The sequence below is a fragment of the Garra rufa genome, chromosome 14, assembly GCF_049309525.1.
Source record: "Garra rufa chromosome 14, GarRuf1.0, whole genome shotgun sequence".
Taxonomy (NCBI): Eukaryota; Metazoa; Chordata; class Actinopteri; order Cypriniformes; family Cyprinidae; genus Garra; species Garra rufa.
This window is the reverse complement of record NC_133374.1, coordinates 22,997,911-23,025,788: the sequence shown is the minus strand read 5'-3', so window position 1 is coordinate 23,025,788 and position 27,878 is coordinate 22,997,911. Positions and strand designations below refer to the sequence as shown.

The following is a 27,878-nucleotide window of genomic DNA, read 5'->3' as shown; positions in this document are numbered from 1 at the left end:
TCTGCTTAACTCCTCCTAATATCATGCACAGCATGGACTTTTTAAATTCAGTAGGATTCAAAACAAGCAGTTACTACCAACTTTCATCCACAGTGACTGTTTATTGATTTTATGAAACATAAAATGATTTTACCCCGGATAAAGAGCAACATTGAACAAAACAGTGAAACATTAAACATTTAGTGAGAATTTATTATCTTTATCCAAGCTGCAGAACTGAAGCATGACAATTCATTCACAGTGGGATGAGTACTCGGTCTCTGACTGATCACCTGAGGGAAATGTAAATACAGAGAAATTAGCTTAATAGCTATTTTTGAATCATATAATAATAACAGAGAAAATGACACATAAAATCTTACTTGTTTGGTAGTAATCATACACTTTAATTACAGCTGGTTTGAGATTCTTCACTGGAAGAACCTGTTTCAATTTTATCTGAAGATTCACCGGTATATTTTTTTGAACCTGCAGGAAGTTGAGAATCAGAATCATGGAATTGGAAGATATATGATCAAATGTAAATGAATCACTGTATCATATGAAAGTTGCTTTTTTCTCACCTCTTTCAGATACACAATGACATGATCATCTTTAGAATCGAGCCGCTCCACAAGTGATGTTCTTGAAAGACGCTGAGTTTCAAGCTGTGTGGAAAAAGTGATACATTTTTTTTTTTATTATATGTCACATACCCAACAGGAAAACACTGAAAAACTATTTTCTGTAAGCTATCATGTCGTTCAAGCAATATAAGACAATATATTCTATCTTAGATCCACAGTGAATCAGTACGGCGAATCTAAAAATGATTCATTTTATAGTCAAACGCACCAATGATGTATCAGCTGTGAATCCTGATAAGAGCTTAATATCCACAATGACCATGTTAGACCTTGCCTGTGGACCATTATACCTGGAAAAGAGAAAATACGAACCATTAGAGTTGAATGAACTAAAGCCATAACAATCATGTATAATAGCAAGTTACTGTTCTTACTTCACAGTGAAATTTAACAATATGTCTTGTCCAAAGCTTTTCTTACAATCTCCCTCAATCTTAGCATCAATGCTCAATGTTTTAGTTTCAGTAGGAGTAGGAATGTTGTAGAACTGAGCAATCTGAAACAGTAAACATGAACAAAAACACATTCATATATTATCTCACAACAACCACAAAATTCTTAGAGAGGGAAGAGAGAAAGTGAGTTACAGAACACACTACAGACCTGCACAGACACACAGGTTGAGCCCTTCACTTCAATGCTGTATTTGGCTGGAACGTTCTGCAGCTGCTTCTCCTGATACAGTAACTTGTTTTCCTGATTGACATCAAAGTGGTGAGTGTCTCCTGCTGACTGTACAGTCACTGTGCTGGAGCCGTCAGAGCTGAACACTTTGGTGGCGTACAAAGACAGAGCCTGAAGAGCCACCACTGTGTCCTGAGAAATAAATGTGTTCAGTAATGAGACTTTTACCCATCATTCAGCAATCATGTGTTTGATTTGAGTAGTTTGAGGGACCTGTGTGGAGGAGAATCCTCCATAGGCATTCTGCTGCTTCACAAGCCAGCTGACAATCCTGTTAGCAAAACCCAGATCAGCTGTAGTGACTGAATCTGTAGTGAGAACAGCTAACAGCACATATGAGCTGATCTCCACTGACAGAGAATCAGAGTCATCATCAGATCCAGACTGAGACCAGTGGAGACGAGACCCTTTAGGACACATGAACAAAGGAGACACCAGTAACTTAATGAGTATGACAAAAAACAACAACAGTACAGTCATACAAGACAAGAGAAAGTCATCAGAAACAAATGTCTTACCATCTGAAATAGCAATTTCCTCCAGTTTCTTGAAAAGCTGCTGTCGAGTGTCTGTGTCTCTAGCCAGACTGAAAGTGTAGGCGAGCAGAGCAGTGGTGTAAGTGTTTTTGACATCCTCAATGACAGACATCAAGCATGACAAACCTTTAGTGACGACAGGATCCTGAGACAAAAAAAAAAACAGAGAAACAGCCGCTGTAAACATAATTTGTATTCACGTTTATACTGATGTGTTTCGTGTAGATGGACTTACTGTGACTGGCGTTTCCAGTTCAAGCAATGATGCAGTAATGTAAGCAGTCATGGTCACATTATCGTTCACTCCACCCTGCAATGAAGGAAAACAGCAATAGAGACAAATATTAAAATTATTACCAGACCCAGTGTCTTGATCGCAACAAACATTAAGAAACAAGTAGCACACCTTCATTCTGTTGTTGAACAGTGTTCCCTGTTGGATAAAACAGCCGTCTGAATCCCGTCTGCTTATTAACCATTCCTTTGCACTCTGGATAATTTGTGGATCAATAAATATGTATTTCTGTGCTTTTCCAAAAGACCTCAGGACAAAGGCAGTCAACCTGGTGGTGTGGTAATTCAGTTTTAGTTGTTCCAATAATGTAACTCAAATGTTAACTCAAAATTGATAAAAAATGATGAAAAATGCAGAAGACAGACTAATATTTTGTACAGGATGCCTATGTTTTTTTTAGTAAATTAATGTATTTGCTTTGATAATAAATAAGAGTGAACTGTTTTTACCATGTATTCTCTTTTCCGTGTCCAAATGTGCTGTATGCACCACTGTTATGTCTATAGTTCAGTTGTCTCTGGTATCCTGTTAAATTTGACAGTAATTAAATTTTAATGTTGATCAAGTGTTCCAAAGTCAGATGTTGTGTGACTTAATTCTTCATTATTTTCTTGCAACAATTTATGTCTCTCACCGCTCTTAAGGAAGCCGGTGGCTCTCTCTCGGATGGCTGAGGTGAGCTGCTCCGTGTTTTCCAGATACTGCAGAATGTAAATATTGGGAGAAAGAACAGCCATGTTTTGTTCTCCACAGCCATACGGCATCCGTAATAATCCATGAAGATTCCTCAGTGCACGACCCAAAATGTCTCCTACAAACCAAATACAAATGAAATTCACTACATTTCAGAAATCCAAACACAATACAAACCATTGAAAAGTTCAGTGCAGTGGTTATTGAAGTATTGTAAAATGGTGGTTCCCTTCCGGGAACTCTACACTGCGTCCTGAAACGCTATGGGGAACGCCATTGGCGGGCCGCACTCTGAGTCATAGTCCAACGTCCAATGAGAAACGGGAGTGACGTCACAGGCGCGGTGACGTCATCGACCAGGAAGTATAAAAGCACGTGCGTTTGAAGCCGGCGTCAGCTTTTGTCATTCAGCGAGAGCGCTCTATGTCTATTGTCTGTCTGTCCCATACTGCTGTTTTTCAGTGCCAGTTTGCACTACTTTTATTTTGAGCAGTATGCCTGGGGGAAAACGTTCTTTTAAGAACGAAAGAAGAAAGGCGGTTCAGCAGCCACATAGAAAGTGTGTCCCTCCCTGCCAACGTTTCTTTGTTGGTGGGGATACACATGATCTATGTGTGGTCTGCTGGGAGCGGAGCACGCTAGGTCAGCCCTTGAGGGGGCTGGCTGCCCGCAGTGCGAGCGAATGCCGCTGCGGTTGCTCCGTTCCCGGAAAGCCCTCTTTGAGGAGGGGGCTTTCGTTAGCGTTCCCTGCGGGTCTGGCCCCGCTTCCGTCGAGGCGGAGCGGCAGCTGCACTCGTGGGGATCGCAGCTAGATCTACTAGAGGTAGTGAGACGGGTGATCCCCTATCTCCTTCCCTATCTGGTGGATCGGTAAATCTCCTACTGGATAAGGAAGCCCGCATGCGGTTACTTCCATCCAGAAAGAGTTTTCAACACTTCCCCTATCTTCCTCCGAGGAGGTTGATGTGGAGAACGTTGTCAAAAGTATTCAACCGCCCCCCCCGATCGCCTCGGTATGAGGAGCTGTTGGACGTGCTGACTAATGCAGTAGCTAAGTTAGCACTTAAAAAGCGGAACTTTCTGTTCTTCCCCGATCTGCACACTGAGCTTTCTAGATCAGGGGAAAAACTAGAAAGAAAAGATGATGCCGCGGGTTGAACAGACGCTAGTCAGCTATCTGTCACCCAGCCTGGCATCATCCTTAAAAGTTCCGTCTTTGCTTTCCAGGCCGCCTAAAATAACTTCAGGCTTGATGGGCAAATTGCACACGTGTCGGGGTTGCTGGACGGGAGCATAAAAACCCCAGCCGTGTACCAGCTCCTCACATAAGAGGCTCATATTAGGAGCATTGCAGCCCGTTTCCCTCCGGTGAGACCTAGAGGGCGGGATTGGCAACACTCCTCACTGGGGGCTTCAAAGACTAAGCCCGATCTAAGGGTCGTGCTTTAGTCTAAGAGGTCCTCGGCTAAATGGCCCTGATGGCGGTACCACAGGGCCAATGAGGGCAGCCCCTCTCGAAGAGCTAGGTGCTTCACCGCCTCTGAGGAGTACGGTGACCACCTCTCTTCGGGGCCCTCAGGAGATTCGTCAGCTAACCCTGCCGGTGTTACAGGGCGCGGCAGTCTCCCGCGAACATCATTCTCTGGTCTCTCCGCCCGGAAACGTAGTGGAACCAGAGAGTTCGTCACCCCCACGGGGGTTTCCAGAGCGCTTACTTCAGGTGCATCCTGCCAGTTCGCTGTTACAGGCCACCGAGGTAGCTCTTTAAATAAATCCAGAAACCAGCCTCGAGAGGTTGGTTCCCTTAGTAGAATTTCTGGCAGCGTGGAAACTACTGCCAAATATTTCTATGTGGGTCCTGCGTACTGTAGAGAAAGGCTATTGCATTCAATTCGGCGCCAAGCCGCCACCTTTCAGCGGGGTATTTCCTACTCTGGTAGGCCCCGAGCAGGCTCTGGTATTGGAACAGGAAGTAAATACTCTCCTGAGGAAGGAGGCCATCGAGGTGGTCCCTCCTCAACACAGAGAATCCTGGTTCTACAGCCGGCACTTCATTGTTCCCAAGAAGGATGGGGGCCTGCGGCCCATTTTAGATCTCAGACAGCTAAACCTCTCAGTCATAAAACTGAAGTTCAAAATGTTGACTGTCACACAGGTCGTGTCTCAAATCAGGTCCGAGGACTGGTTTGTCACGATAGTTCTACCAGAAAGACTCGGGAGAATTTATACTATACCGATTACATTTATGTAGAAGCTCAGCAAGCAATCCGGTTCTTTGGCGTAGGCCCCGTTCGAAACTCGCATTCCGAGGGTACGGAAACAGCGAGTCCCGCCTGAAGACGAAGGCGGGGGCGCCGCTAACCCCCCCGCGGAGTCAGGAAAGGGGCCAACTGGTGATGGTGAGGATTGAGGAAGACAATCTGAGGTCTTCGTGAAGAAGGGGATAGCCTGATTGATGGATGTGGTAATAGAGGGATGACCCAGCTTGGTAGAATAGAGGAGTTGGAGGAGAGATTCCATCTTGGTGGAGGTGGGGAGGATGGAGGTGCTGGAGCAACAGCATCTGCGAACTCAGACATGGTAAGCGCTACCCCTTAAAGCTACAGTAATGATATGGTTGGAAGATGAGGAGGTAATTAGTGACGCGAACGATTGAGTCTTCCTGCCAGAACTTGCGCTAGCTTCATTTCTACCAGAAAGACTCGGGAGAATTTATACTATACCGATTACATTTATGTAGAAGCTCAGCAAGCAATCCGGTTCTTTGGCGTAGGCCCCGTTCGAAACTCGCATTCCGAGGGTACGGAAACAGCGAGTCCCGCCTGAAGACGAAGGCGGGGGCGCCGCTAACCCCCAAAGATAGGTGGACTTAAGGATCCACCAGAACGGGGCCCACCCCCAAAGGACGGTTTTAAAATTACCTTACGGTCGTGAATCCTGGGGTTCCTGGCTTAGATGGAAAAAGAAAGAGAAACAAATTAGATTTAGATGAGTGCCATTAATGGTTAACTTAAATGAACCACTAGCTGTTTTTTTTTTTTTTTTTGAAAATGAACATATGCTCCTGGTATCCTTGATTGCGACGTGAAACAGGGCAATCCTTTGATAGAACGCATGGACCACGGGCATATTTTGATAGAACACATGGGCCACAGGCCATCTTTTGATAGAACGCTTGGGCCACAGGCCATCTTTTGATAGAACACATGGGCCACAGGCCATCTTTTGATAGAACGCTTGGCCACAGGCCATCTTTTGATAGAACACATGGGCCACAGGCCATCTTTTGATAGAACGCTTGGGCCACAGGCCATCTTTTGATAGAACACATGGGCCACAGGCCATCTTTTGATAGAACACATGGGCCACAGGCCATCTTTTGATAGAACACATGGGCCACAGGCCATCTTTTGATAGAACGCTTGGGCCACAGGCCATCTTTTGATAGAACGCTTGGGCCACAGGCCATCTTTTGATAGAACACATGGGCCACAGGCCATCTTTTGATAGAACACATGGGCCACAGGCCATCTTTTGATAGAACGCATGATTGAATACACAGCCCTCTTTTGATAGAACGCATGATTGAACACACAGCCCTCTTTTGGTAGAACGCATGATTGAATACACAGGCCATCTTTTGGTAGAACGCATGATTGAATACGCAGGCCGTCTTTTGTTAGAACGCATGAATAAATACACAGGCCGTCTTTGGATAGAACGCATGTCTTTTGGTAGAACGCATGAATAAATACACAGGCCGTCTTTGGATAGAACGCATGATTGAATACGCAGGCCGTCTTTTGGTAGAACGCATGAATAAATACACAGGCCATCTTTGGATAGAACGCATGATTGAATACACAGGCCATCTTTTGGTAGAACGCATGAATAAATACACAGGCCATCTTTGGATAGAACGCATGATTGAATACACAGGCCATCTTCTGATAGAACGCATGGGCCACGGGCCGTCTTGATAGCTTTGGTATTTATAATTACGATAGCGCATGAAGGCAGCATAAGCTGCAGCCACTTGAACCTATAGCGTGAACAGCTGTTTGACAGACGTATAACCCGCAGGCCATCTTGCTTTAGTAGCTAGCCATGCAATTCGTGAGAGTGCCAACCGCTTTGGCAAAACACCACCACCAGTAGAAAAAAAAATAGGATTTACCTAGATCGAGGCTGGAGAGCTTGCTGGGCTTCGAGGATGGAGGTACGGGAGCGATGGCATCGGTGAGCACCGCGGGTTCGTGTCGGCGCTCGGCCGCTCGGCTCTCTCCGGCTCGGGTTGGCGCGTGTAGCGCAAGCGCGCTGGCGATCAGAGCCTCATGCCGCCGCTTGAGCAGCTCGAGCTCACAGATTCGCCAGACTGGGCTCTAGCCGCTGCTTCTGTCTACCGCCGCCAGCGAGACGACGGTACATTGTTACGACTCCTGCACCACAAACACATCCGCAGAGGAGGAGAACCGCACGGTTCACGTTAAACTATGCCGACAGTCGTTTTTAATGAAGTAACCATGGTATCCGTGATAAATCCTGTCAGTTTGAGAGAGTTAACAGCTCCGCTCCTTGCAACTGCGGCTGGAATCCAGTTTCACGGCTGTGTGCTGGAGCAACAGCATCTGCGAACTCAGACATGGTAAGCGCTACCCCTTAAAGCTACAGTAATGATATGGTTGGAAGATGAGGAGGTAATTAGTGACGCGAACGATTGAGTCTTCCTGCCAGAACTTGCGCTAGCTTCATATCTGAAAGACGCGTACTTTCATGTCTCCATCCTTCCTCAACACCGGAAGTTTCTCAGGTTCGCTTTCAGGGGCAAAGCTTACCAATACAGAGTTCTTCCGTTCGGCCTAGCGCTCTCACCCCGAACTTTCACGAAGTGTGTGGATGCTGCTCTGGCTCCACTGCGACTCCAGGGCATCCGCATACTCAACTATATAGACGACTGGCTCATCCTAGCCAGTTCAGAACAGTTAGCGGCTCAACATCGAGATGTTGTTCTTGCTCAAATGAAAAAGCTGGGGTTGAGACTCAACGCCAAGAAAAGTGTGCTGTCTCCATTACAGAGAACCACTTATCTAGGTGTAATCTGGGATTCGACCACGATGCAGGCACGATTGTCACCTGCTCGGATCGAGTCGATCCTTACTGCAGCAAATGCGGTCAAGCTAGACCTGCTACTCACCGTCAAACAGTTCCAAGTACTGTTAGGTCTTATGGCAGCTGCATCCAACGTGATACCTCTTGGACTGCTGTACATGAGACCACTGCAGTGGTGGCTCAAAACCAAAGGGTTTTCCCCGAGGGGGAACCCATTCCGCAAGATCAAGGTCACGCGGCGCTGCCTACGTGCCTTAGTCATGTGGAAAAAGCCCTGGTTCCTATCACAAGGTCCAGTGCTGGGAGCTCCTTGCCGCCGCGTCACGCTAGCGACAGATGCATCCCTCACCGGGTGGGGAGCGGTCATGAGTGGCCGCTCCGCCCAAGGCCTATGGAACGACCGGCATCACTCTTGGCACATAAATTGCCTAGAAATGCTGGCAGTGTTCCTGGCTCTGAAGCATTTCCTTCCAGACCTAAGAAACCATCACGTGCTGGTCCGCACAGACAACACTGCGGTGGTCTACTACATAAACCACCAGGGAGGTCTGCGTTCACGCCCCCTATACAAGCTGGCGTACCAGATCATCTTGTGGTCACAAGGGAAGCTTCTCTCATTGAGAGCAGTTCGCATTCCTGGACGTCTCAATGTGGGAGCAGATGTCCTGTCGAGGCAGGGGCCGAGGCCCGGGGAATGGATGCTTCACCCCGAGGTGGTGAAGCAGATATGGAGAGTCTTTGGTCAAGCCCAAGTGGACCTCTTTGCGACTCAGGAGACATCGCAATGTCCCCTTTGGTACTCTCTAGTTCCTCCAGCTCCTCTCGGACTGGATACCATGGTACAGACGTGGCCGAGGCTTCGTCTGTATGCTTTTCCCCCGATCGCTCTGCTCCCGCGAGTTCTGGAAAGAGTACGCCGGTACAGAGTACGGCTGCTGCTAGTAGCCCCGTACTGGCCGGCCCGAGTATGGTTCTCGGATATAATCGCCCTCCTCGACGGCTCTCCATGGGAGATTCCTGTCAGGAGGGACCTTCTTTCTCAGGCTGGGGGCACAATCTGCCACCCCCACCCAGAGAAGTGGAAGTTATGGGTGTGGCCCCTGAGGGGGCACAACTCATAGAAGCTGGTCTCTCAGCTGAGGTTGTTGAGACCATCCTTCAATCCAGAGCTCCCTCTACGAGGAAACTTTATGGCCTAAAGTGGAACCTGTTTGCGTCATGGTGTCATGAACGCCGTCTAGACCCAGTCCACTGCCCGGTTGGTACAGTGCTGGAGTTCCTGCAAACTCGTTTGTCCACTGGGTTAGCTCACTCCACCTTGAAGGTGTACGTTGCGGCTATATCGGCTTACCACGCCCTTCAGGGCGGCCTTTCAGTGGGCAAAAACCCCCTGGTCTCACGTTTCCTCCGCGGTGCACTCAGGCTGAGGCCTCGTGCAAGACCGAGAGTCCCTACATGGGACTTAGCTGTGGTGTTGGAGGCGCTGTGTAAACCTCCCTTCGAGCCTCTGGAGGAGGCCTCCGATCGGATGCTTACCCTAAAAACAGCACTGCTGTTGGCGCTAACATCTCTTAAGAGAGTCGGGGACCTGCAGGCCCTTTCAGTGGCCCCTTCTTATATTGACTTTGCCCCAGGGTTGGCCAAAGCATTCCTCTACCCAAGAGCTGGGTACACACCCAAGGTCCCCTCAGTAACACCACAGCCAATAACGCTGCTAGCGTTTTATCCTCCTCCATTCGTGGAGCACGACGTTGGAGGAAGTATAACTTGATGTGTCCAGTAAGAGCACTAGACACTTATGTCCACAGAGCTGCCCTGTGGCGTAAATCAGAGCAATTGTTTGTCTGTTACGGCCCCCCTAAGAGGGGGTGCCCGGCTTCCAAGCCTACTATCAGTAAGTGGATCGTTGATGCCATCTCTACTGCATACGAGTCCTCTGGTCTCCCATCCCCGATGGGAGTCAAGGCTCACTCAACTCGAGGCGTTGCAGCCTCCAAAGCTCTGATGGCAGGTGTCCCGATCCAGGACATCTGCAGTGCGGCGGGTTGGTCCTCACCTCTAACGTTCGTCAGATTCTACGAACTAGACCTCAGAGCCACTCCGGGCTCAGTCATCTTTCAGCCCTAGCAAAAAGGCTAGGCTCAAGAGGTCAAAAGGCGCTTTCCTTCTAACAAGGAAAAGAGATTCTACCCCTTTCGTTCTGGCAATTTCCCCAGACAAAGGCGTATGATTCTCCTCAATAATTGTTCCTCCTGGTCTGGCAGGTCCCCAGACAGGAGATGTATCCCCACCATCTTGGCCTGGCACCTCCCAGGCAAGTGGTGTGTTATCCTGCCTCGTGTGCCCGAGGGCCGAGGCCTGTATTCCTCGTGTCTGATGGTTGATCACAGACAGAGATGAATTCCAGTGCCCTGGCAGAATCACCAGGCACTCCTTATGTCCCTCTTGTACTGCCTGTAACGCAGACAATGGACTACCACTTCTCCTCGTGTGCCTGAGGGCCGAGGAGCACTTCTCCCCCTGCGCTGGTCATGTGACAGGCAGCGGTTGAGACCCCTATCCTCGTGTACCTGAGGGCCGAGGTCTACTTATCCCTCTTGTCTGGTGGCTGATCACAGACAGAGATGAATTCCAGTGCCCTGGCAAGATCACCAGGCACTTCTTGTGTCCCTCTTGTACTGGCTGTAATGCAGACAAAGGACCACTATCTCTCCTCGCGTGCCTGAGGGCCGAGGAGCATTTCTCCCCCTGCGCTGGTCTCATGACAGGCAGCGGTCGAGAACTCTATCCTCGTGTGCCCGAGGGCCGAGGCTCAGGTATCCCTCTTGTCTGGTGGTGGATCACAGACAGAGATGAATTCCAGTGCCCTGGCAAGATCACCAGGCACTTCTTGCGTCCCTCTTGTACTGGCTGTAATGCAGACAAAGGATCACTATCTCTCCTCGTGTGCCTGAGGGCCGAGGTCTATTTATCCCTCTTGTCTGGTGACTGATCACAGACAGAGATGAATTCCAGTGTCCTGGCAAGCTTTACCAGACACTTCTCGAGTCCCTCTTGTACTGGCTGTAATGCAGACAAAGGACCACCATTTCTCCTCGAGTGCCTGAGGGCCGAGGCTCATTATCCCTCTTGTCTGGTGATGCGTCACAGACAGAGATGTATTACCACTCGCGTCCTGGCAAGATCACCAGGCGGAGTTACCACAGTGTCTCATCAGGTGAGTATTCTAGACACTTTCCCTTCTCGGTCTTGCGAGACCAGACGAAGGACGACATGACCTCGTGGGCTCGAGGGCCGAGGTACTCTCTTCCCTCTGATCTGGTGGGCTCCACAGTCAGAGATGTATTACCACCCATGTCCTGGCAGGTTCCCCAGGCTGAGGTTTGTATTGTATTGTATCGCTGTCTTTTCCCCCCTTGTTCTAGCAGACACTAGGCAGGGTGCGGAAATTATGGGGGCGTTGATACCTCGTTCCCCATAGCGTTTCAGGACGCAGTGTAGAGTTCCCGGAAGGGAACGTCTCAGGTTACGTATGTAACCCTGGTTCCCTGAGGGAACGAGACACTGCGTCTCGGACCATAATTCCCGCATCCCTGCTGCGCTCGCTTCATTCCTTTGAAGCTGACGCCGGCTTCAAACGCACGTGCTTTTATACTTCCTGGTCGATGACGTCACCGCGCCTGTGACGTCACTCCCGTTTCTCATTGGACGTTGGACTATGACTCAGAGTGCGGCCCGCCAATGGCGTTCCCCATAGCGTTTCAGGACGCAGTGTCTCGTTCCCTCAGGGAACCAGGGTTACATACGTAACCTGAGACGTTCTGCTTGTTCTCTGAAGTTTACCATTGACTCGAGAAGAGTCGAATGCAAAATCTGTCTTTTTAAGATGTCAATAAAGAGATGATGTTTTTGAAAAAAAAAAAGAAAAGAAAAGAAATCCAAACACAAACTCTTCATTTCTGTTTGTGTGTGTAAATGTTACCAATGACTGAAACAGAGGATCGGGCTGATCCCTTTATCACATCTTTAGGAAGAGTCAGATCCACTTCCTCTGAGAGACTGTCGCCTATGAACCAGAGAGACAGAAACTCATATCAATGATCAGCAGAGAAACACTATGATGCTAAATATTGTCTGCAGACAAACCCTTTGGACACAGTAACCAGCTGTAGGTCTCTGTCTTTTCAGTTCCTTCAGCCTGCAGCATGAAGCAATAACATCAACACATCATACTGACATAAGCAGCATTAGGATCATGGTTAAATGATGTCTGGGAGCTGTTTGATGTGTGCTGACCTGTACAAGCAGACTTCGTGTGACTGTGTCAATGCGTCCTCTCTCTGGCACGCTCACAATCTCATTGTCACACACAGTCTGAGACGCCTCTGCCTCTGCACTGACCGTAATATTCAAGACTCCTACAACACAAGACATGTACATGAAGATACAACAGAGACTAATAAACAATGATTCGGACTGGAAAACTCACCAAGAACAGAAGGAGTGAGGATCCATTTGAAGGTTTTTCTTCCGTTAGCACACAGACAGGATGAATACTGATCATCAGAAGAGGCTTTGAGAGTGTAGTCTGAGGAAGGAGCTGGAGTCACTTTAACCTGTCAGTCAAACACACATGATTAGTGGAATATTTGATATGATTGGATAAGACTGAATCTGAAGACTCACCATGATGCACTTGGACAGATAGTTGAAGACAGTGGCCTTCAGCTCAAAGATCTCCCCACGGATGATGGAGTAAGGCAGAGAGAGCTCCAGAAAGAAGGGCTGGAAAACTGTCAGCTGAGCAGGAGGAGCCAGACCCAGACCTTTGGAGGACAGACAGAAGGCCTCCGTCTCCCAAGAGGTGATGGTGTCAGGAACCGTGACAGGAACCTGAGCTGATCCAGAGTCCCTGTTGTGCAGCACATTATAGTAAAATGAAGCATAAACTTCCAGGAGCTAAACATTGAGATGGTAGACATGTACAATTATCTGGGTGTTCACATAAACAATATGTGAAAATAAATAATGTGGTTACGGTATTTACATACCCCACTTCAGTGAGCTGCCAGATCCATGTTTCTGGGAAAAAGGTACGAACTGTTTCCACTGGTGGTTGAGCAGATCCAAATGATTTGAGATTTGTAAACACACGAGATTTGAAGTTTCTCCTCCCTGAAAATCCAAATAAATACATGTGCAAAGAACCAGTGATATCAGCAGGTATAAACTGCATTTTAGACATCAGCTGTTAACACTAAGAAACTGTTATTTCAACAACAGCAGGAAAAGTAATATTCCAGTCACATAATTTTATGTTCCCTTAAACATTTTCTGCAATTAGACCTATATGTAACAACCAAAAATTTATTCATAATATAAGAAATATCAAGTACACATACCCAATAAAAGATGTTTGTGATAAGGAACACCATAGTATGTCAGACAAAGGGGTTGTCTCACAGCCAAATTTGTTGCCATCTTCAATCCCACATTCTATCAAACAGCAATTATAATCTACATGAAATGTAATATGCAGTTTAAATGTCTAAAATAAAAATAAAATCTATATTCTGTGGGTTTGGTGTAATATTACAATCTTACTTTTTAATAATTATTTTTATTATATCCCACTTTCTCCTCTTTATCAGTAACTGATATGGTCTAATACTACAATATTCTTTTTTAACATTATTATCTTGACTTTCTCCTCTTTATAAGTAATGTCAACAGTTTTATGAGCAGTTTGTTACCTTCAAGCTGTCATAAATACGGTCTAGTGACACAGCCCGACGAGGTCTAATTTCCAGACACTCTGGTGTGTCCTCAGCATTATGAGGATAACCTGATACAGACCGTACTGGCAGCAGGTTAAAGATCTGTGACAAGATTTTTAAAAAAAAAGTTTTGATCGACTGAAAACACTCTACAGACATGAAAACACAAATTTCTCTGAGGAATATCAAGACAGTTTGATCCCAGTGTATTGAAGATAGATTTTAAAGTTTTTTTTTTTTTTTTTTTTTTTTTTTTTTTAATAAGCTACAGAATTAAACCTTGTCAGTATCTAGACGTTTTCCTGGCTTCAGGATCAGGACGCTCTGATCTACAGCACTGAGGCCACACAGTGAACCAGGCTGAGCTGAGATCTGGAGAGTGTTTTTCTCACCAGGAACTGCTTTAGCAGGAGAAAACTGCAGAGAAACCTGTGACAACAACAGTAGGATGTGCCAATTTTAATGCTGCTTTACTGAAAATTGAGCTTGAAGACAGCAAGACATCTAAAATATCCCAGAACCTTTTGCATACCTCATTTTTGAAACACTTCTCAGTTGTGAAATCTCTGCTACCAGCAACAACATTGTCACTGGGCAGAACACAGTAGGCCAGAATCTGCACTGCAGGAGCCAGATCTGCATCAACAGACAGTTTGAATGACACTGTGCCACTTGCTGCTCCATTAGAAGTCTTCACTTCAACCTTCTCAAATCCATGATTAACAATCTTTCCTCTGGACAAGACCTGAAACAGACAGATGGCACCACAATAACAAACTGAAAATCTCAGAGGAAAGCATCACTGTAACACTGCTCATAGCCAATGACCATGCAGCAATTGTACTCACTATATAGACAATGTCAGGTTTGAAGTCTTTAACAGTCTCTCCAACAAAATAATACTTGATGGTCACTGTAAACTCAGCATCACACTTTAACGGTTGCTCAATATTCTCTAAAATCAGTTCACTTAGTGTTGGGGTGTATGGAGTGGCGGGTCGGAAAAGCTGAACTGTTTTTTCTTCTGTAGAGAGGTAAGGTGCATTAAAGCTTTGATGCTGAAACTTTGGATATGCACTTGCCTGAATAACAAAGAATATCCAGTTATTTTCAATTACCAAGGGTGTCAACTGATTTAAACACTGGGTGCAGAAACATCATACCATTGTCATGATCGGGGCTGTGGGTTTTCCCTCAGCCACCTGAGGTCGCTGTTTGCACTGCACTCTGATTCATCACGTCTGTTTTGTCATTACCACTGATTCACACACAGCTGTTCACAATCTGGACTCTGTATAAGAACACTCACACTTCATTCCGTTTTCAGGTCTGCATTGTCTTATGTCTCCTGTTTTGTCTGTTCACTCTGCGTTCCTGAATTCCTGGCTCAAGATCATGTTCTCTGTTTAGTTTATTTAGTGTTTCAGTTTGTTACGTTTGTGCCGTGTTGGCCTTTTGTTCTGTTTTTGTGTTTATTAAATATATTCTTTCCCTCCCTGCATTTGGACCCAGACTTCCTGTTATTCAAACGTGACAGAATGCAGACCTCACTGATGGGTCCAGCGGGGAGTAATTTTTTTTCTGAGGAGGCGGAGGCAGCGTCGGCCACCCGCTTTGAGACCATCTACGCCTGTTTGGCGGCGATGGAGGCCATTAACGCTGAGGCGGAGCGGAAGCGCCCCTACTATAGGGCCAGGGCGGAGGCGTTTTTTCGGGAGAGGGCGACCGCTCTCTCTGTGCCGGACGCGGCGGTGACCGCTCTCTCTGTGCCGGACGCGGCGTTGACCGCTCTCTCTGTTCCGGACGCGGCGGTGACCGCTCTCTCTGCTCCGGACGCGGCGGTGACCGCTCTCTCTGCGCCGGACGCGGCGGTGACCGCTCTCTCTGCGCCGGACGCGGCGGTGACCGCGCTATCTGTTCCGGACGCGGCGGTGACCGCGCTCTCTGTTCCGGACGCGGCGGTGACCGCGCTCTCTGCTACGGACGCGCCGGTGACCGCTCTCTCTGCTCCTGACGCGGCGGTGACCGCTCTCTCTGCTCCGGACGCGGCGGTGACCGCTCTCTCTGCTCCGGACGCGGCGGTGACCGCTCTCTCTGTTCCGGACGCGGCGGTGACCGCTCTCTCTGCTCCGGACGCGGCGGTGACCGCTCTCTCTGCTCCGGACGCGGCGGTGACCGCTCTCTCTGCTCCGGACGCGGCGTTGACCGCTCTCTCTGTTCCGGACGCGGCGGTGACCGCTCTCTCTGCTCCGGACGCGGCGGTGACCGCTCTCTCTGCTCCGGACGCGGCGGTGACCGCTCTCTCTGCTCCGGACGCGGCGGTGACCGCTCTCTCTGCTCCGGACGCGGCGGTGACCGCTCTCTCTGCTCCGGACGCGGCGGTGACCGCTCTCTCTGCTCCGGACGCGGCGGTGACCGCTCTCTCTGCTCCGGACGCGGCGGTGACCGCTCTCTCTGCTCCGGACGCGGCGGTGACCGCTGAAGTTCCTCTGGCGGCGAGGCCAGCTCACGTTCCACTGGCGGCGAGGCCAGCTCACGTTCCTCTGGCGGCGGTGTCCGCTCACGTCCCTCCGCTGCACGGGCCTGGCCCGCCATCCCTCCCCCTTATGCACCTTCCACCGTTCCTCCTCCCTCCAGAAATTTTGTTTTGGGAACGTCTGGTAGCCGTTCCCTAGAGAGGGGGTACTGTCATGATCGGGGCTGTGGGTTTTCCCTCAGCCACCTGAGGTCGCTGTTTGCACTGCACTCTGATTCATCACGTCTGTTTTGTCATTACCACTGATTCACACACAGCTGTTCACAATCTGGACTCTGTATAAGAACACTCACACTTCATTCCGTTTTCAGGTCTGCATTGTCTTATGTCTCCTGTTTTGTCTGTTCACTCTGCGTTCCTGAATTCCTGGCTCAAGATCATGTTCCCTGTTTAGTTTATTTAGTGTTTCAGTTTGTTACGTTTGTGCCGTGTTGGCCTTTTGTTCTGTTTTTGTGTTTATTAAATATATTCTTTCCCTCCCTGCATTTGGACCCAGACTTCCTGTTATTCAAACGTGACAACCATCAGATTAATATCACTTTTAGAAAGGGTAGATGTGTTAAGAGAGAAACTGGCCAGTCCATCGCTGTCTGTAGTGAGATTTAAGAGCAGTTTTGAGGACCACCTTTTACCCTCCAAAAGATAAACTTCTTTGTTTTGAAGAGGTGATCCATTTAAATTTGCAAGTTTGATCTGTTCAACAGGGAAAAATAAAAAAAAATCAGGCTATATTTCAATACAGCAAACTATTAATGTACACTGAAATAAGACATACTTTTCCCTGTATAACTGACCCATGCTCATAGATTTTGGGTAGCTCACTAAATGTAGCTTTACCGCTTTCATATGTCAGACTTATAGTTTCAGATTTCTCCATGGTGTTTTCTGGGAAAATATTTTAAATAATATTAATATTAACAAAAACAGATTTTTGATCCAAACACTTGATGTGGGTTCTGCTTGGATCTGTCACCTGTTCCTTCTTCTGTTACATTTACTTTTACAGTAAGTTCTTTTTGAAATCTTTGATTTGTAGAGTTAAAAAAGACTGATGTGTCCAAAGTAAAGGAGGCACAACCCATCTCACTCATCTGCTGGTAAAGCACACACACATCCATTAAAAACATCCAATACAAAGACTATATGATAAAAATGTTTTCATAATTTCATAATTTAACACAATATACAATAATACAGTCTCACACCTCAGTAGATTCAATCAAACATGGTGAAATTAAGTTTGCTTGAGAATTAGGCCTATATCTCCATTGTTCCCGGCATACTTCCACCCTTGCTTTACCAGCCACAGGTTGCCCAAATGTGTATCTATGAAGTACATGCTTTGAGTTACACTTCTGAAATGCAGATTCAGGACTCTCGGGAGTTTTTATTATATTTGTATTTTAGAATTTGAATGCAATAAAACAGAAGAAACAATTGCTTACTTTCCGCAAACCTCCATATTCATGTCGCTATCAGCAAAACTTATTTCTTTTGGAGCTTTCATGGTAATTTCAAACTTGGGTAAAACTGGAAATCAACAGAGCATCAGTTAAAAAAAACTATAAATGAGGTTTCACTCTCAAAAACATTCTGTGATATTGATACTTACCGTACTTCTTCACTTCAAAATAATGTGTGATCACCCGTTCACCAATATAAGCCATCAGTTTGTATCTGCCTTGACGGGCCTCTGGGTTCAGCTCATGAGAAAGCTGCAATATCCACCTTGTTGAGGAAATATTTGTCCACTGACCAATCCTGTTATTCTGATTGTCCTGTTTGATCCCAAAGAACACACAGTGCAGATATAGTTTAGCTTTAGTCATCTACACAGATCCTGACCATTATTTAGCAACCTGTAGTCACTGAAAATTAATTTTAAAAGCAAATTAGATCAAAATTTTGTTGTGCATGGCATGAATGGTTGCAAAAGACGGGTACCATGTGCTTACCTCCAGCACAACTTTACTGCACTGAAAAGATACAAACAAACAAAATGTCATCGATTCTTTTAAAAATCCTTTGTGCAAATAATATATTTACTGCTGTGAACGTGGGGGTATAGTGCACAAAAAATGCTGCTGTTGCTTAAATGGTACAAACCTTCTGATCAAAGGGTACAAAATTTCTATCCATGGTGACCACTCTGAAATTCACTGTGAAATTAGAGATATGTGATAACATGAGATTACAAACTTTACACTTGTCCTTTCTAAAATGCAGTGCAACATTAGAGGCTCTGAGAAATATGGGAAAAAAGGTGATTTGAATCCTGTGGATTACACAGAACGCACAGACCCTGGACTAAAAAAACAGTCATAAATGTATATTTTGAAATAATAGTTTTCCATTGATGTGTGGTTTGTCAGGATAGGACAATATTTGGCTGAGATAAAACTATTCAAAAATCTGGAATCTCAGGGTTCAAAAATTAAGTTTTGATATATTTAAGGTAGAAAATGTACAAAATATCTTTGACCCATACAATGCATTTTTGGCTATTGCTACAAACACAGCCTCCCCCTGCTACTTAAAGTCCCCCTGAAACCAAAATTAAAGTTTTTTGGCTTTTAGTATGAATATATTAGCCTTAAGGTGATCTATAAGCTAGTGTGCTGCAAAACAAAGACAAAATTCGCATTTACAAGATATGGGCATTCAAAACTTACATTCTCGTCACTTCCGCCAATATGAATCAAGGATTTGGATAATATCACCGTGCACTTCAGTTTCTAATCAAACGTTCTGTCCAATCAAATGCTCTCTAGAGTCCGTAGTGTCCCGCCCCCTACACAGAGACGCGGAGGAGATATGTGCGGTCGGCATGTATTAAACTACACAGCCTCAGCATGATAATGATCACTATTTCGTTTAAGCAAGTTTCATATTGAATTTGTGGGGTAATTTATTAGTCTGTGGCTGTCATAAGCTTACAAATGCGGCTTTACCGAGCTCAACGGCTCTTGCCCGAGCAGATATAAATGGAACGCTATTGGCTATTCAAAATTAGTGGGCGGGGCTGGGCGATATGTTTTTGTTTCAGTTAAAAGTACGTCACCACATAGAATAACGCTGCATGTTTCAAGGCGCTTCAGTGGACCTTTAAGCACATTAAAAATTTTCATGTTTGATAATTAAATGTGCAGTATGTAATACTGACAGGTAGCGGTTGAAATTGGTACTGCAGTCCAAATTCAAAATACTATGGGTGCTTTTCAATATCCCTCCTCGTTTCCTCACTCCTCCGTCCTCCATCCTATGACCCGGAAACCGATCGAGCGCAGACATCTTGTAGGACATCTCAATTCTCTAATTAATTGAACAAACCAATGCTCTCCATTGATTTTGTATTAAGGGTAGCTGCCTCCCTGTCATTTCTGACTTATAACAAAAACAGAACGATGTCTAAAAGCTGCTATGAGACAAGGTGTACAGTAAACAAGCTAAAAAACACAGAACTATGTGTTTATAAGCTGTCAACCTAAAAATATTGGTGTTCAGTAACACAAAAGTAGAGCGCAACGTGTTATTACTCTGAGAACTACGCCCATTGGAAGGAAATTTAACGGCGACAGTAAACATTCATTATTTAACCATTTTAAAGGATTATTTCACCACCCTGAAAGGAGGAGATATATTGAGAAACTAAATTTTATTGGTCTGTGCACCCTTTTCCTTACCTTTCTTTTGTTAGAAAAATTATCTTAAATTATATTAAACCCTGACATCTGCAACTATTTGTGTCATTAAATTCTCGTTTTTTGGGTCGACAGCTTATAAAAACGCAGTTATGTGTTTTTTAGCTTGTTTACTGTACACCTTGTCTCATAGCAGCTTTTAGACATTGTTATATTTCGAAATGACAAGGAGGCAGCTTCTCGCAATACAAAGTCAATGGAGAGCATTGGTTTGTTTTTTAGACTGATACCGAAGCTTTTTTGGTAAGATAGAATCTGCGTTCTCTGACACAGTTTGTTTGCTGGCTTCTACGGCTGTGATACGCTGTTTATGTGATATATTTAACAATTAAAACAAATTATTTTAAGATTGTTTTAGTAACCTATCTAAGCTTCACATACTTTTTTTTCTAGCACTGCTGGATGCAAGTCAAACCAAGCAGCATGAAACAGCCCAGTGGTTTGGGGTGTGGCTGTTGTGGGCTATATCTCTTCACATCACTTTCACTAATGACATTCCATAAAAACCCTGTGTCATCAACAGTGTGAAACACATTAAACAACCTCACTATTCACTAAACTATAACTGTCAATGACTTACAGCTTACCTGTCTGTCCTGGAATATAGATGGGTTTATCAGTCTGGACAAAGGTCAAAGGGTTGTAACGTCTGAACATGACTTTTCTCTCTTCAGTCATCTTGAAGTTCTTCCCCTGAAGTTCCACCTTTATTGTCTGCACTGATTCTGCTTCTACCTGAGGTGTCTGTTGAACAAAATGTTATTTCAAATCTTAACTAAAATGTTAAATTATGTGTGAATGCACTTTTCTAGCTGGCAAACCTGAAAGTTAAAGCAGCGGTGAAACTCCTCCTCAGCTTTCTCCTGTAGCATTAAAGTGCTCTGGTCACCATGAACCAGATAAATGTTCATGACAAGGCTTTCATTGGGCTTGAGAAGACTTGCACACAGTTTAGCCTCAGATCCCGACTCGATCACTACAGGAAATGTCACCATGAAAGACCTGTTGAGAGATATCATAGCATAAAGAGATATGCTTGTCCAAATTTCAGATATAATCAAAGACGAAAATGTCTAAACAGTTCACTTTTGTATTTCAATACATGTTCTAGAACTTTCTGCTCATCAGTTTAAGCAAATGCAATCTGTGATGATATAGTATTTTTGCAAATTTCACAAAAATGATTGATTTAGTATATTTAATGTTTAAATTTAGATATTACAAAGATATTACTAAACAGTTACCATCCAAAGGTACTTACGGCCCTGATGTTTTTCCATGGATAGAAAGGAAGAGGAAAGAAACTAAAAGGAGCCCTTTCCACAGCACCTTGAAAACCATGATGACGGCTGATCGTGCAGAACACACTATGAACAAAACATTGACTGTGTCTTTATTTAAAAGGCCACTCGCCCCCGAACTAGCTATTGAGAAATTATTTGCATTCATCATCAAATTAATGATTAATTTCTGGAGTTCTCTTCATTTGGTTAAACCAAGTACTCTAATAGCAATTATTAAAGGTATTTTTTCAATTAGTGCTTTGGGCCACTGTGCAATTGCTTCAAGACATTTCTTAACTGTTCCTTCTAATATCATACACAGTATGGATCATTTAAATTCTGTAAAAAAAAAAAAAAAAAAAAGGAAAAAAGTAATTAGTTCCAGATATCATCCAGAGTGACTGTTTATTGACTGAGATGCAAATATACAGTATAATAATATAAAACATAAGATTTCATTCTTTTTTTGTTTGTAATGATATTGTTTCATCATCATGCTCTTGCAGTCAGTGAAAAAACATTGTTTACACAGTAGTTAACCTACAACCACATACATACGTATTTAAAAGGCTACCAGTCAGTTTGTATTAGAAATCAGTCCAAGCAAGACTGTCAATGTCATGTAAAAAGTACAAAGGTGCATTTGAATTGTTTTCCACTAAAAGCAATTTCCACCTAAAGAACTCACCCCCTCATGGAGGCTGCCATGTTAAGATCACCATGTCCTGCATTATGACTGTAAACAAACTTTGAACTGTAGCAACCCTCTTAAAATCTGAATTTTGATCACCAAAAAGCTATTGCTATGGCAATATCATCATGGCAAAATGAGTCATTGTTAGGGTTCGGACATTTTAGGGCTGTCGTGATTTGTCAATTCTAATCGAATATTTGTTTTTTAAAAATCCATGATTTCATTTTGCCCACATTGAGTTACAGGCAAAATACCGGAAGTGGCACATTTCATGGGCGAGAATCCATTAAATGCATTATTAGACTTCCAAGGCTGCATAATATATTAAAGGTTCCATAGAATGGAAAACTGTATTTAACTTGGCATAGTTGAATAATAACAGTTCTGTACATTGACATGACATACCGTGAGTCTCAAACACCATTGTTTCCTCCTTCTTATATAAATCTGGTGTTTGCAAAAGACCACTGAAAATAGGTCAATTCCAACACAGACTATTACATAAGTCTTAATACTTATGCCCCCAACATTTGCGTCGCCCAATCATCAGAAGTTCTGCAGCTAGGCTTTTGTGAAAAACAAAAAAAAAACAAAGTGAGGACAATAGCAAAAATGGCAGATCACGAAAATAAATGTCATGTTCCAGGTTGTGCAGGAGATGTTAAGTGCAAGGATGTGTTGGTGTTTGTGCTCAGAAAGGCAAAGAGAACAAATAATGCTTACTAATAAAATAAGGCGAGACACTGAAAGGACATGGTTAGCTAAATGCAAGCGGTAGCCTGTTATATTGCAGTACATGAGATTTCACTTACTATATAAACGTAGAGATGATGATTTACAGATCCTGAGCATCACTAACAAGCATCTAAACTTGTAAAATATGTGGTAAGTACTGCCGCTGTAGTATAATGTTACACAAAGCACATGCAATCACAAAAGTGAAAGTAAAATGATTGTGCATTCAAAACGGCAGTTTCAATGCCCTGCATATTAGCAGCTCTAGCTCCGTGATTAAATATATATTTAATCTACGGAATATTTGAGCTACTGAAATGAGACGCTCTGTGAAACAACCAGTCAGAGCAGAGCTCATCATTATTATTCATGAACCTTCCAAATACGGTAATAACAGACCATTTCATTCTAGGGACAAATCCTTAGGTTGTAAATGGACTTGTAAAACTGTTTCTGGAGAATTTTTGCACTTACCTATGCCATATACCTTCTATGTAGATATCAGAGGACATAGGTATCAATGCAATTTATGGCACCTTTAAACCCATGTAAAAATCATAATTAAGCATAATCGTGAATTCACAAATTCTACGATTCAGTTAAATAAATATATTTTATGCAGGTTTAATTTATGTGCGTCGATTATTTACATGTATGTAGGTGTCATGATTTGAGCCTCCGTCGTCCTGTCATCACAAACTCTTGCACTACACATCATGGACTTCATCCCCCACAAGCCACTGCACCAATCACTGCTCACACCTGCTCCTCGTGACCCACTGCACTGATTGCTGCACGCATCTGTTTCTCATCACACTGAATGTTCATAAACCACTCACACACACAGCTTCTTCGCGAAGTCTTGTATTGCCCCTGCTGCATTTCTGAGCGTTTCTTCCCGTGTTTGTTTTCCCGTGTTTTGATTCCTGGACTCCCTCCCGTGTTTGATTCTCGCTGCCTGCCCCGACCATTCTGCCTGTGTTTGACTACGATTGCCCCTTTGTGTTTGTTTGCCTGTACTATTAAATGCTGCATATGGATCCGCTCGTCTCAGACCATCCTTGTGACAGTAGGTTACGTACATGCATCTTAGCAGCTCCTTTCACATTATGCTGTTCCACAAGAACTATTATCATTTACATGGGTGGAGCTTCTCAAACTGTCTCTGTATGTTGTTGTGAGTTTGGGTTTATTGTAGTGTTCATCTGGGAATGCAACATACAACATTTCATCAGATTTGTAAGGTAAATCATTTATAAACCTATGCAAACTGAATGGATATTTGAATTAAATGTTGTTTAGTCAATATTAAAAAAGGATTAGATTGCACAGTGAAGTGTAAAAACAATCTGCATGCCTTTGTTGTAATGAGTAACATGAGCTCTATTGGTTATTGTAAATGTCAAAGACACAATTTTACAAAGTTGTGTATATTGTGTTTCTTTTATAAATTCATATAAATTTGTAGCCTGGCGAGCCAGACTTACATCAAGATGTTTAGTCTGGAAACTCTCCATAGACGCGGCTTACTCCGAGGGGCGGGATAAACGGTTGTCTCTCAAAATCCCTATGCACGCAATAGGATAGCGCTTCAACCAATCAGAGCAACGAAGAAGGTGACGTAGTAATTGGTATATTAAGCTTTTTCCGTATCCAGTCGGCAAAACTCCAAACACATCTTCCTTTTTTAAAAATGACTTAAGTGCCGTTCTTTGCTCGTTTCTTAAAGAAAAACTTAACTCCAAGTCCTCCAGAGTCGCGGCCAAAGCCGATTCGAAAGACCGCTGTTCGACAGCTGCAGCCGCCATTCTTTGTTTTTCAAGTGGCAGCCGTCGCAACTCTGTCGTCATATGTTAAGCCCGCCCCGCCTACTCTATACGCGTTGTGATTGGCCTGACCCAATTTGGGTTTTTGCAGCTAGAAGGTCTATAGGGGTTATGCCCAACAGGCTTCCGTTTTCTGCTAAACAGGTCTCGTTGCTTCCGGTTCACGCGTTTTGCATATCCCTCTTTAAATATGAACATGATTTACTCAAGATTCATTCAAAGTAGACACTAAAAATGATCATAACCAATGTCCATCACATATGTGGATTGATATATAAAAGTTTTAAATTTTTATTCTTTTCACTAACATTTATATATAAATATCGAATGAAACGTCCACAATAAACAGCTGGCTTGTTTAACTGATTACCTTAAAAGTCCGTCGATATCGCCATTATTTATTACGGCTATTAACACGTTCTCCGACAAGCGGAAGCAATGAGACCTGTTTTCCGGGGTTGGTCAGGTGACGTTCGACATATAGCCTATTGAGAGTGTCTAGACCCACCTGGCTGCAAAATAATTTTTGCTGCCGCTAGGGTGCGTCTAGATTTCTAGGCTAATAAATTTGAGTTTGTTTGTTGTTTAGAATACTTGACCAAATGTATAAATGTGATTTAAGGTCAAAGCAGAGAATGTACAACATTAAAAAGTTATGGGTTCTTTAAGAAAGAGTTACTATTGAGGCATGGCAGATCACATGTTTAAGTTGAGTGGTGCATGGGACCATTGCATTATGGGTCAAACTAACATTGTGGTAGAGAGAAGCTAATGATACAGAGCCTGAGAAAGAGTTCATTAAATCTGCATGGTCTAAGAGGGCGCACACAGTAATTCATGTTTAAGTTTGTTACATCTTGTGTATAGTGTTGTTTTATGTCAGTTTATGTAAACGATGGTATGTGTATAGACTGATGTTGGTGGATTCGGATTTGTCGCACATGTTCATATGCATATCAGCGGACATTTAAATGAGAGACTGTGAAAAGGACTTGTAGAAATGCATATTGTGAATATTATATGCTTTATTTCTTGTAGTTTCCACGGTGTCTGCTGAAAAGAGAGAGCGAGAGAAACAAATAAACAGCGAAAGACATCAGTACGAAGCGTGGCTATCTTTTATTTAGACCAGTGCAGCTACAGTTATAATACATTATGTATTTAAACAGTTTTGTGCAATAAAACCATGTGACTTCTTGCTTTTGATTATTTATTTTTTTAACAAATTACTACTGTCTGTTATTGCTATTATATATGTGTCACAGTGAGGAGTCAGAGACGTGCGGATCCATTTGCAAGGCTTTATTAGAATAGTCAACAGGTAGTAGTAAACGCCAGAAAACAGGAACAACGTAGGTAATCCGGGAAACAGTTCAATAATCCAGCAGTGGTCGCAAATGGCAGGCAGCAGGAATCAATAACGGGGTACACAGTCCAGAGTCATACACAGGTAATCCAACACCGAGAAACACGCTTAGAATAATGACCATAGGAACAATTAGACTTCGCAAGGTGGCTGTGTGTGAGAGTGGCTTAAATGCAGTCAGTAAATGTGAAACAGGTGTTTGCAGCAATCAGATCAGTGGGAAATGAGGAACAGATGTGTGCAGTGATTGGTGCAGTGGCTTATGGGGATTGTAGTCCATGAAGTGTGGTGCAAGAGTTCATGATGACAGGGAAGACCAGATACGTTACATAGCCCCTCCGCAAGGAGCGGCTTCCAGACGCTCTAACCACCTTAACCATCTTGAGGGTGGTGGAGCGGAGGCGGAACAGGGGGAGGGATGGAGGGCCAGGGCCAGGTCCATGTAGTGGTACTGGAACCACGAAATGAGGCGGAGCCGACGGAGGGAGAAGCCATGGAGGAGGAAGGGTTGGCTCCTGCATGGGGCCGACCGACGGAGGTAGAGCCGGTGGAGCCCGAGGCGGAACCGGAGAGTCGATGGTCCTGGGCGACACAGAGGATCCGGAGGGCCAAGGCGGAACCCAAGGCTCTGGCGACCCCGGCGGAGATGGAGGTCCGGAGGTACGCAGTGGAGCCGGAGTGACAGAGGATCGAGGCTGTGCCCACGGGAGGGAGGAGGTCCACAGAGCCGGCAGGACGGAGTGACGAGGCGCAGCCGGAGGAGTAGAGTCCAGAGGTGAAGGTGGGGTGACGACTGACCGGGGCGGAGCCGGAGAGACGATGGAGCCCGGAGGAGCTGTTGGGCCGACGGCCGACAACGGAGACGAGGGAGCACAGAGCCAGGGTGGAGCCGCAGGGTCGGAGGACCGAGGTGGAGTCCAGGACTCTGAGACTGGAGGTGATGGTGAGGGGTCCTTCAGTCTGGACACCGATGGCGACTGGCAGTCCCACGGCAAGTCCTCTGCCACGAAGGTGGGATGGGGGTGAGTAGAGGGACTGTCAGGAGACAGAGGTGGCAGGACTGGAGCAGCAGGGAGGGTGGGTGGGAACAGTCCATGCTTGAGCTCCGTGACCAGAACCGGGCAGACAGGAATCTCAGGACGACTGGATGTAACCAGCGGAGTCTCTGGAAAGCTGGGCGGAACCAGCGGAGGCTCTGGAATGCAGGGCTGAACCAGCGGATTGTCTGGAAGGTTGGGCGGAACCAGCGGAGTCTCTGGAAGGCGGGGCTGAACCAGCGGAGTCTCTGGAAGGCTGGGCGGAACCAGCGGGGTCTCTGGAAGGCAGGGCTGAATCAGCGGAGTGTCTAGAAGGCTGGGCGGAACCAGCGGAGTCTCTGGAAGGCAGGGCTGAACCAGCGGAGTCTCTGGAAGGCTGGGCGGAACCAGCGGAGTCTCTGGAAGGCAGGGCTGAACCAGCGGAGTCTCTGGAAGGCTGGGCTGAACCAGCGGAGTCTCTGGAAGGCTGGGCTGAACCAGCGGAGTCTCTGGAAGGCTGGGCTGAACCAGCGGAGTCTCTGGAAGGCTGGGCAGAACCAGCGGAGTCTCTGGAAGGCTGGGCGGAACCAGCGGAGTCTCTGGAAGGCTAGGCGGAACCAGCGGAGTCTCTGGAAGGCTTGGCAGAACCAGCGGAGTCTCTGGAAGACTGGGCGGAACCAGCGGAGTCTCTGGAAGGCAGGGCTGAACCAGCGGAGTGTCTGGAAGGCTGGGCGGAACCAGCGGAGTGTCTGGAAGGCAGGGCTGAACCAGCGGAGTGGAGCGGAGCTCTTGTGAAGCGGGCTCTGGACGTGTGGTGCAAGAGTTCATGATGACAGGGAAGACCAGATACGTTACAATATGTAATTTTAAAGGCTGTTGTTCACGTACATCTATCTATCTATCTATCTATCTATCTATCTATATATATATATATATATATATATATATATATATATATATAAATATAGGGTCCTGTATTTATAAATATATATAATCACACA

At 45.2% G+C, this 27,878-nt stretch overlaps 1 protein-coding gene across 2 annotated transcripts; it reads right to left on the bottom strand.

Annotated features, from left to right (window-relative positions):
• Nucleotides 1–81: 81 nt before the first annotated feature.
• LOC141284204 (alpha-2-macroglobulin-like) lies at nt 82–21,325 on the bottom strand. 2 transcript variants are annotated; one of them, XM_073817212.1, is made up of 34 exons: nt 21,219–21,325; nt 20,779–20,959; nt 20,545–20,701; nt 18,363–18,415; nt 18,212–18,232; nt 17,869–18,034; nt 17,702–17,786; nt 17,462–17,582; nt 17,230–17,350; nt 17,032–17,141; nt 16,779–16,949; nt 14,569–14,802; nt 14,253–14,465; nt 14,000–14,149; nt 13,697–13,822; nt 13,346–13,439; nt 12,995–13,118; nt 12,630–12,855; nt 12,433–12,559; nt 12,240–12,361; nt 12,090–12,141; nt 11,926–12,009; nt 2,776–2,952; nt 2,591–2,666; nt 2,253–2,409; nt 2,082–2,156; nt 1,829–1,991; nt 1,524–1,717; nt 1,230–1,442; nt 1,001–1,122; nt 835–916; nt 564–647; nt 363–468; nt 82–272 (listed from the first exon to the last, which is right to left on the bottom strand). In XM_073817212.1, the coding sequence occupies exons 1-34, from the start codon at nt 21,296–21,298 to the stop codon at nt 232–234; spliced, it is 4,308 nt and encodes a 1,435-aa protein (XP_073673313.1). In that variant the 5' UTR covers nt 21,299–21,325; the 3' UTR covers nt 82–231. The 2 variants fall into 2 exon arrangements, with proteins under 2 accessions (XP_073673313.1, XP_073673314.1); XM_073817213.1 differs by having other exon boundaries at nt 17,230–17,347.
• Nucleotides 21,326–27,878: the final 6,553 nt, after the last annotated feature.

Excerpts from the sequence above, each read along its gene's own strand:
- LOC141284204 (XM_073817212.1), bottom strand. The coding sequence starts at position 21,298 with ATGGTTTTCAAGGTGCTGTGGAAAGGGCTCCTTTTAGTTTCTTTCCTC. Across the intron at positions 18,233-18,362 it reads TTGTACCCTTTGATCAGAAG|TGCAGTAAAGTTGTGCTGGA; the intron begins GTTTGTACCATT and ends GTATCTTTTCAG. Across the intron at positions 1,718-1,828 it reads GGAAATTGCTATTTCAGATG|GGTCTCGTCTCCACTGGTCT; the intron begins GTAAGACATTTG and ends TGTGTCCTAAAG.